The sequence below is a fragment of the Scomber scombrus genome, chromosome 3, assembly GCF_963691925.1.
Source record: "Scomber scombrus chromosome 3, fScoSco1.1, whole genome shotgun sequence".
NCBI lineage: Eukaryota > Metazoa > Chordata > Actinopteri > Scombriformes > Scombridae > Scomber > Scomber scombrus.
The window spans coordinates 17,035,556-17,045,383 of NC_084972.1; the positions used below are offsets into that span (position 1 = coordinate 17,035,556).

The window sequence follows — 9,828 nt, forward strand, 5'->3', positions numbered from 1 at the left end:
AAAATAATGATGTGTAGAAGTGCAGTTCAGATAGCCATGTTGCTTGACTACTTAAACTACATGATTTTGTTAGTGGAAATTCAATTTGGATTCAATTAGAGTTTGAAATCTGAGCTGTCTTATATTAATCAGTTTCAATCTAGAGCATCTGCCAAGACCAAACCAGCTCTATATGAAAATCACCAGCACAAATAGCATCATCTCCTGATACGGGATAAAATCCACCAAATCTGTCCTAGCAATACACATAGTTAGTAGGTACCCATGTGTACGTATGCTCTGGAAAAAATACCTCAGTATATATGATTTAACACTGCCATCTTGTGTCCAAAATGTTGGATCTGATCACATGAGAACATGTAGGCAGCCCTAAGGCTTGCTGTAAACAGAGTATTTGCATATAGAGGAAGTGGACTCAAAGCATTGTCTTATTAGATCTATTCAGTGCCCATCGATCATCAACTTACTATGATTATATAAGACAGATACAGCATGTAGGGCCTACCTCAACAACTGATAGCGGAGATGGAATGTCAACTGAAGTGCAGACCTCACCTGAGACGTTTAGAGATATAAAGTTGTTTAGTCATCCTCATCAGACAAATCCAGAGTATGTCTAAATAACATTTACAAACGGGAAGAGCACACAGTCCTGAACAATGCTCACTGCGTTGCCAACACTACTTACTGTATGATACTACTTTCTAACATGCATACAAATTGTATTAGCTGGCTTGTTCAATTGTTGTTTAATTATTTTTGATTGATTGATTTATTTGATCGTGCTCTACTTATTTCCGTTTTGAAGGTTTTGACAGGCAGAGAATATTACACACCGGAATAGTAACTAGGTGGCAGTATAACCATCAGCAAGCCCTGTCAGTCCCATCGACGACTCCAGCAGCAGCGGGATAAAGAGGAAAAGAAGGTGTACAGTTCAGCCCCGCCTCTTCCTCTGACAGTAAACAGTGTGCGAACTTCCTTATAATCTGATTCATACAGTTGTCTTCAGAAAGCTTTGTGACATCTTCAGCACCGAGAGGTCCCTCTCGATCTGTTGGTCTGCTTTCTTCCCTCCCAGCGTGGCTATCTGTCTTTCTATTTGCTGCTTAGAGGTGAGTTTCCACGTCGACTTCGGGATAGAACTGGTGAGGGCAGTGTCTGTTGCTGCTTTCTCCCAAACATATTAAAAATCACTGCTGCATAATAGTAAACTCCTATTAACTTTGGCAGTATACAATAGCTTAGTGCTAATAACTCTGTAAGTACATGTAGGCTATGGACAATTCATTTATTTGTGTTGATTGTCCAGCCAGAGAGGATTTACTGGTCAGGGGTGTAGGTATGTCTGAGCTTGTCTAGACATCATGCAAATGTCAGATCGTTTTACAGGGGTTTCAACCAGCAACATGGCACCTAAGAGACGGGCTGCTTCAGCTGTCAAGGCAGGTGGCAAGAAGGTGAAGGAGGAGCCTGAGACACCAAACCCCAAGGATGCATTCACATCTGCAAAAGAGGCCCTTCTGGCTGCAGGACCACAGGTAAAAGGCAAGAGGAAGGTGGATGAGCACTGCACATTGACTGGCGAGGTAAGAGGGACAATGTTTAATGCTAGGCATCCTCATTATTCACTTACATCAAGGTAAATTCATTATTTTTATGCAAATCTTTTTGTTAAATATGTCTGCATTGACTCACCAGGTATGTGAAGACTACGACTGCATGCTCAATCAGACAAATGTTGGACACAACAATAATAAGTTTTATGTCATTCAACTTATTAAAGCAAACAACAAATACTGTTTATGGAACAGATGGGGCAGAGTGGTAAGCAACAGATTCCTACTACACTACCTTGTTTACTTAATTCTGTTTTGGACTGTTATATCTTTAAATTCATAAATATTAGCAACTACTCTTACACAGGGATGTAAATGTAGACACATTTTTCAGATATTTTATTGTATATGTTTATTCTATGCATGGCCCAGGCTTCTCCAAACAACCCTTAGTGGATCCTTAATGAGTTCATATGATTACTGCACACATTCGGTGAATATAAAGGTATTGACAGTTGTAAATGAATATATTAATTATATAAATGAATGCAATAATTAGCATAACTTTTGATAGTTAATATACTGTTGGGATCCCGTTGGACTTTTAACAAATTATTTTAGTGTATTTGATTTTCTTATATAAAACAAATTGCAACTGATTGCCTCATCTCTTACCTAAATCCAGGGGGAAGTGGGACAAAGCAAGCTTAGCACGTTTGATAAGCTTGAAGCTGCTGTCAAGGACTTTGAAAAAAAGTTTAAGGACAAGACAAAAAACAACTGGAGCGATCGGATGAATTTTGTGTCTCACTCTGGGAAGTACACCCTAATAGAGGTGGATGGAGAGATGGATGCTGAGGTCAAGGTAATGTTAATATACATATCACTGGAGCAAAAGATATGAAACCTAGAGGAATTATATAAAAGAATCAGTTGCCACTATCCATGACAAATCCTTTATGTATAGTACCAGCCTTAACAAAAGTTAATTGGGTGTACTTTTTCATATTGCAGGTGGACACTGTCGATGGAAAGACTGTCAAAGTCACCAAAAAGACCCTACCTTGCACCCTTGATGAGGCTACGAAAGGATTCATCAAACTCATTTTCAGCAACGACATGTTCAAGGAGGCCATGGAATGTATGAACTTAGGTGGGTGTGTCTCAGTAAACAAATCCTTTTGTACCAACAGGTTCATGGACTGTGCAAATGTCAGTATCCTTAATATATGAGTCCCTGTTGCACGTGTAGTGCTAGTTTCTAATCTCTGAGCTTCTTTTATACAGTATATAACTTGACTTTCAGTATTACTTGAAAATGCAGGACACTTGGAGATCAAAGAGTGTAGAATGTGACATGTAAATGTTTGACTATTGTACAAAGGTTGAAGTCTGCATTTACGCAACGGCTCTTACTGTCATTTTGATAACGTCCTACCATTTCTTGGGATTAGTAACAATTAACAACTTATTATAAATACATTGCGATATTTCTTTTTGTAGCAAAAAAACAAAAACGTGCAATTACTAGTGTGTCTGGAATTTATGACCTTGTTTGTTTGTGTGTGTGAAAATTATACAGACATCAAGAAAATGCCTCTAGGTAAACTCAGTAAGATACAGATTGCAAAGGGCTTTGAAGTGCTGGAGGAGATTCAGGCAGCCATGAACCAAAAAAGTGGAAGTGCACGCCTGGAAGAACTTTCCTCAAAGTTCTTCACCGCGATCCCACATAACTTTGGCCGCAGCAGACCACCCACCATCAAAGATAAAGAGACTGTGGAACAGAAAAAAGAGATGCTAATGGTAAAGTTCACTTTAATTTGCAATTAGATATTCTTTCTATGATATTTTGCCTGTTCTGTGTTAACTCTCCTTTCACTTGCTCTGTAAAGGTGCTGGCTGACATCGAGCTTGCCCAGACACTGAAGTCAGAATCTGAGAAGGCTCAGGAAGAGACGATAGAGACAGTTCCTCATCCTTTAGACAAAGACTACAATTCTCTCAAATGCAAGCTCACTCTGATGGACAAGGACACAGAACCATTCAAGGTACTGTGTTACTGTGTCATGTGTGATAATAAGGTTCAGTAATATGAAGCACTTGTTTGTGGTTGTCAGTATTTCAGTTTGTCTTCCATTCTCGTTGTTTTCTTGTCCATAAATATTAACAATTGTTTTGCTTGCATTTGAAGATCATAGAAACATACCTGAATGAAACTGCATATGAGCATCATACACCAAAAATTGTCAATGTTTGGGAAGTCGATCGAGAGATGGAGGTAAAAACTCAAGTCTATTTTGTTCAATGTAATATAGAAGACTGTCCTTTGACCTAACACATAGTACATATAACTTTGCAGGGAGAACGCTTTAGCGAGAATGATAGTCTGGAGAACCGCCGCCTGCTGTGGCATGGTACAAACATTGCAGTGGTGGCAGCTATCCTTAAGAGCGGCCTAAGGATAATGCCTCATTCCGGAGGCCGTGTTGGTTGTGGTATCTATTTTGCATCTGAAAACAGAAAGTCTGCAAGTTACGGTGAGGCTGCATGAATAGACAGTGTTTAAAGATGATGCTAATGACTTTTGATTGCAATCATAACAATAATAGTAAATCAAAATTTTCTGCCATGCATTTTTAGTCCGCACATCTAATAATACTGGAGTGATGTTTCTGAGTGAGGTAGCCCTCGGCAAAGAACGTACCATCACCAGAGACGACCCTTCCTTAAAGAAGGCTCCTGCTGGCTATGACAGTGTGGTGGCACGAGGATCGGTTGAACCAGGTACAATGCTTCCACAATACTCCTTGAATACTGCAAATTTTAGCCTATCTTGCTCAGTATAATGGGAGAGCCTTGCGTCTTTGTGTGTAAAAACCAGGTAACTAGATTATTTTATTTCAGCTTGGCTCATTTCATTATAATGTTCTCCAATATTGCTATGAAATACCACTTAAGAACCATTGTGTAATAGGATATCATGCAGCATGTGTTGTTTGGCAACTCCTTTGTTTTCAGATCCCTCCAAAGACATCTTCATCACACTGGATGGCAAGAAGGTAGCTGTGCCACAGGGTAAGCCCATAAATCAGCCCAAGTTCTCGAAGACCAGCTTCGGCAACAGTGAATATCTCATCTACAAAGAGAGCCAGTGTCGCCTTCGCTACCTGCTGGAGTTGAACATGTAATTCGACTGCAGGGATGAGACAGGTCCTTTTAAAGAGAAAAGTTCCTCATTTTATCTATACAATAAGGGGCTTCCTAAAACATTTGGCTATGCTGTTTTCTTACATTATTATGATTATGATTGTCTTTATTCTTAGTTATTGTGCAGATGTTCCTACAAGATGCATAAATGACTCCTTGTGCCTTATATTTTGCACACTAAAACTGGCCCGAGTGTGATAGACTGCACTTCTGTTAAAAAACGGACACATTATATTAATCTTTTCCATTTACCACGAAAAAGAGGGTGTCCTTTAAAAGTCTCTTACTGCTATCTTTTCATCTTTATTAGATGTCTGAAAAGCCGATAGATATTTGCACTATTCTGTTTGAAATTACATGCTGCATTTTGCATCTCAGTTTTGTAGCTTAACATGTTAGATATTGCATTATTTTATTTAAGTGCCCGTCCCTAAAAAAAAACCCAAAAAACAATGTCTTCGATATGAAGAATGAATAGACTGCAAGCCTTTGAAATTATATAGACATTTTTAATAATGTTATATAGTAAAGCCGAGGTAAAAATGGTACCCTATGTAGAAATGCCTACAGGTATAAGAACTATCAAGTGCAATTGTGTGATCTGATATGTTGTTGAGCTGCTAACAAATATCCTGCTTTTGTAGTGAAGTGTAGTGATAAGTCATTAACAGATGGGACACATTTCTTGCCAAGTTGGTCTTCTAGATAAGTTACAAATGCCACCATATGATGTCAAGAATGATAAACTCCCTGTGGATTGTTTGCACTATGACAGAACTTGAATAAACTTGAGTGTTCCTCTACCTTGTTGCAGTGTTATTTTTTTGGATACTGGGCTTGAAGGCTTTATTTAATAAGACTTTGATTCAAGTTTTTTTTAAATACAGCTGGATGACATGTTATAAAAATGAATATAATTTATCTATATGGATGTAATACTGCACATCTAGAAAAGAAGGTTGATGATGGGTGAAAAAAAGGTTTTATAAACTTGCTTAATATGAACTGTATCACTATTTTTTCCCATCATGCACACAAATGATCTCAAGAAAGCTACTACAGATGCAACCCAGAAATTGTACACATACTGTTTTAACTGACCCAGATGTCACCTTTTTTCAGGGATGCAAAGTATTTAAGAAAAGGATTCAGCTGAGATTCTTGTGAGATCTTTCTTTTGGGCAACTCATATATAAAAAAAGTGAGGGAATTGTTGCTTTGTAATACAGGTAATTGAGGTGTAAAACATGATTAATCACCACTATAAAATAATGGCACAACATAGCATTTATTTTGCCTTAGTATATTTTTAAGTATGACAGCCTGAATCCCTTTTTATTGTCGGTCAAGCAGTCCCATACTATTGTACACAGTTTCATCTAACTTCATTTGCTTGTGCAGATATACAGAGCTTGTCTCTGCAGGTTAAATTGCCCTTTAAACTGGTGGTAATTAGGACCCAGGGAAGACTGAGCTCTTGAGGGGGACAGTGGAGTGTGTGTCTATTTGATAGAAGGAAAAAAAAACACAATTACACACAATACAATGTGTGACAGTCCGTGCCATACACAGCACTGGACATAAATGAGAGAGTTACAGAAGGAGGGGTGAGGACAGAGAGGAAGCATCATCTGCCATCTAAAATAATGGAATCAGTGATCATCACTTCTTTCATTGGGAATATGCATGTGTGATTAGTCTGGACCGCTGGAGTGTCTCTACCTCATAGTTAACATGGATTTTCAGATGGAAGACTGATGACTTTGCTTTGTGGGAAAAAGAAAAAAAGGAATGGGCTGTGTCTGGTTTGGGCCTATATAAACAATATGCAGGATTTCCATTGAAGCTTTGTCAAGTCAGAAACCTGGTTAACCTGTTCGGTGCCACAAACACAAACAGTGGCTCATGGGTAGGTAGTTTACACATTTTCATCTACTGCATGGATTTGTTTTTTGGTGATGAAAATCTAGGCAGTAAACATAAAAATTGTAATATTTGTTTCTTATTCTTACATTTCATACTGTGAATAGGATGAATGTTGTGAAAACCATGTTTCCAATCTTGTTCCATATGGACTTTCTGGAACAGAACTTTATTTATGTACATTTTCTGATTTATATCCTGAAAAAGATTGTAACAATGTGTTTTATGAGGCAAAAAAAAATTTCTTCAAAAAGCATTATGCATAAATACCATGCTCAGGCCTTTTAAAGATGGAGCAGAAAGCTTTGATTGCCTTTTAAGTTGCATGAACTTGGCACTAACTGACTGAAGCAGTAGACTTGCATTTCTTCCACATTAGTGGATTCATAATATAACGGTACATTTTAGCCCATATGTGCTACATAATCTCACATGCACATTTGCTTTGTTCATTTACAAAAGCTGTGGTTGCATTTAATTTGTAGTGTTTGTGTTATTCCTTCATTAAATTTTCAGTCAACCAGATCTTTGACTTTGCAAGAAGTTATTTAGCACAATGTTATATAAAACAAAATGTATTGGACTGTATTTGGATCTTTAAAAAAGCACTCTGGGAAACCAAGTGAACACTTCAGACTACTGGAGCAGATCATTGCTTATTTTCCTCACAACTCTTGTCTGTACCTAAATTAACAGTGCAGAATAGACCTCAGTGTCAGCTGATTTTACATAAACAAGAGTAGTCATTGCTATTTTACTGTAAGCAGTTTCTAATCTATCTGTTTACACTTAAAATATTTAAAGCAGTGACCCAATTTGCATGCCTAAATGCTTACATCTTTCCAATTAGAAGACAGCAGTCAGCAGAATTGTAACTGTAACAGCCTTTTCAATGATTTTATTACAATAAATATATCAAAATTGGTTGTTTCTAACATTTACAAACTGTTTCTGTCTTTTCAACACAGGACGTCCAGACAATACATATGGTACAATGTGATACAAATGGAGCAAGTTGTGAATGAATAATGGCCGAGAAGTCTGGTCCCATGATATCCTCTCTGCCAAATCAACCCGTTACAAACCTTACAACTGTCCTATGGGGTCCAAATCCCACGGTTCCTGCTGATGTGGGTGTAGTCACAAGCTCACAGTCACAGATTAAAGACCTTTTTGGCTTGTTCTGCATGGTGACCCTTAACCTCATTGCTTTGTTGGCCAACACTGGTGTGATGGTGGCCATTGCTCGTGCTCCTCACCTGAAGAGGTTTGCATTTGTGTGTCACCTTTGTGCAGTGGACCTGCTGTGTGCCATTCTCCTCATGCCTCTGGGTATCATATCAAGCTCCCCATTCTTTGGTACTGTGGTGTTTACTGTTCTGGAGTGTCAGGTTTACATCTTTCTCAACGTTTTTCTCATCTGTCTGTCAATTCTTACCATCACAGCCATCAGTGTGGAGCGTTACTTCTATATTGTACACCCAATGCGTTATGAAGTCAAGATGACTATAAACCTTGCTATTGGTGTAATGCTCCTAATCTGGGTTAAATCAGTCCTCTTGGCTTTGGTCACACTGTTTGGGTGGCCAGCTTATGGAAATCAAAGCTCTATTGCTGCAGGTCACTGCTCTCTCCACGCAAGCCACAGTCGTCTGAGAAGAGTATTTGCTGTGCTCTTCAGTGTGGTGTGTTTCCTGGTCCCTGCAGTTGTCATCTTTGCGGTTTACTGTGCCGTGTACAAGGTAGCCCGTTCAGCAGCCTTACAGCAAGTCCCCACTGTACCAACCTGGGCAAATTCAAGCCCTGCTAAGAATCGCTCTGATTCCATTAACAGTCAGACTACCATGATCACTACCACTCGTACTCTGCCCCAGAGACTATCTCCAGAGAGGGCCTTCAGTGGAGGCAAGGCTGCCCTTACCTTAGTATTCATTGTGGGCCAGTTCTTGGTTTGTTGGTTGCCGTACTTCATCTTCCACCTGCAAATGTCTCTGACTGGCTCCATGCAGAGCCCTGGGGATTTAGAGGAGGCAGTCACCTGGCTTGCCTTCTCCTCTTTTGCAGTTAACCCATTCTTCTATGGCCTGTTGAACAGGCAAATCAGAGAGGAGCTCATCAAGTTTCGACGCTGCTGTCTGACACAGCCTGTGGAGTTTGGGGCCTCCAGCCATGAGGGCTCTCTTCAGGAGAACTTCCTCCAGTTCATCCAGAGAACCAGCAGCACAGCTGAAACCCGTTCTAGCTGTGCTAACTCCAGTCCCAGAAACACTATGGACCAGGGAGTTAAGATCCCTGGACAAATACCTGAGGAGCACCCTTAGACAACGAGCAAAATGAACTGCAATGCTAATATATGGACCATAGCTTTTTATGGTTGTGGGCAATTTTTCCTTCAAACTTTTTAAGTTTCCAGTGCCTCTTGTTGTTTAATTGCAATACTCCATTCAGGAAAGCTTTTCTCACTTTAGGTCTAGGTGTTTCTGGTTGTGATATTAAAATATTGATATTGTTATAAACACTCCCCTCTGTATATTTCCTCCACATTTATTTTAATGTGATGTTTGTAGAAATGTTTTTTTTATATCTTTGTAAATTTCTGAATGTGAAGTGTAACTACAATAACATGGAAATGTTTGGATGCATTTGTAAATGTTTTGTTGTTAATGTTGTATTTAATTATGAGCTAATTCTATTCTATAAGAGTCAGTTCAACATGTCATGTTTTCATGCCAGTAACAATATACTGACTTGAACATTGTAAAGTATTGGATGTAAATGTTGCCATGGTGTAACTCGATAAACAGACGCATAGCATGACTCCCACACATCAATAAATTATCCCCTCGTAGCACTAACATGCTGGCCTCTGCAGTGTGAGGAGCTCTTTCATGAATCTGAGGGACAATACCTCAGAGTTCCTGTGTGCGACAGATATGCTGAGAGACGGTGAATGTCACCTACCCCTGTCGTCATGGAAATTGAGTGAGCCTGTGACTCACATAGCAACAAAGACCTTTGGGCTGGATATACGCTTTAGCTTTAGATCCTGATAGGAGTCTACTAATTCTGGCTCATGCGTGCTTTTCACATGCAGACTGATTACACAAGGCCTATACATTCAGATACAGATTCATTA

General features: G+C 39.2%; 2 protein-coding genes across 4 annotated transcripts; both read left to right on the forward strand.

Annotated features, from left to right (window-relative positions):
• Positions 1-845: 845 nt before the first annotated feature.
• On the forward strand, positions 846-5,562 carry parp3 (poly (ADP-ribose) polymerase family, member 3). 3 transcript variants are annotated; one of them, XM_062415334.1, is made up of 11 exons: positions 846-1,115; positions 1,381-1,589; positions 1,702-1,827; positions 2,245-2,424; positions 2,574-2,712; positions 3,142-3,365; positions 3,455-3,610; positions 3,754-3,840; positions 3,922-4,099; positions 4,203-4,346; positions 4,581-5,562. In XM_062415334.1, the coding sequence occupies exons 2-11, from the start codon at positions 1,410-1,412 to the stop codon at positions 4,748-4,750; spliced, it is 1,584 nt and encodes a 527-aa protein (XP_062271318.1). In that variant the 5' UTR covers positions 846-1,115; positions 1,381-1,409; the 3' UTR covers positions 4,751-5,562. The 3 variants fall into 3 exon arrangements, with proteins under 3 accessions (XP_062271318.1, XP_062271310.1, XP_062271327.1); XM_062415326.1 differs by having other exon boundaries at positions 849-1,115; positions 1,393-1,589; XM_062415343.1 differs by lacking the exons at positions 846-1,115; positions 1,381-1,589; positions 1,702-1,827 and adding an exon at positions 1,885-2,064.
• Positions 5,563-7,720: 2,158 nt separating this feature from the next.
• Positions 7,721-9,013, forward strand: gpr61l (G protein-coupled receptor 61-like). The gene has a single exon (XM_062443229.1). The coding sequence runs from the start codon at positions 7,721-7,723 to the stop codon at positions 9,011-9,013; it is 1,293 nt and encodes a 430-aa protein (XP_062299213.1).
• Positions 9,014-9,828: the final 815 nt, after the last annotated feature.

What these genes read in the sequence shown, in the direction of transcription:
- parp3 (XM_062415334.1), top strand. Translation starts at nt 1,410, where the DNA reads ATGGCACCTAAGAGACGGGCTGCTTCAGCTGTCAAGGCAGGTGGCAAG. An exon ending in CATGGAATGTATGAACTTAG is followed by an intron (nt 2,713 to 3,141) that starts GTGGGTGTGTCT and finishes AAAATTATACAG; the next exon opens with ACATCAAGAAAATGCCTCTA. An exon ending in AGGACACAGAACCATTCAAG is followed by an intron (nt 3,611 to 3,753) that starts GTACTGTGTTAC and finishes TTGCATTTGAAG; the next exon opens with ATCATAGAAACATACCTGAA.
- gpr61l (XM_062443229.1), top strand. Translation starts at nt 7,721, where the DNA reads ATGGCCGAGAAGTCTGGTCCCATGATATCCTCTCTGCCAAATCAACCC.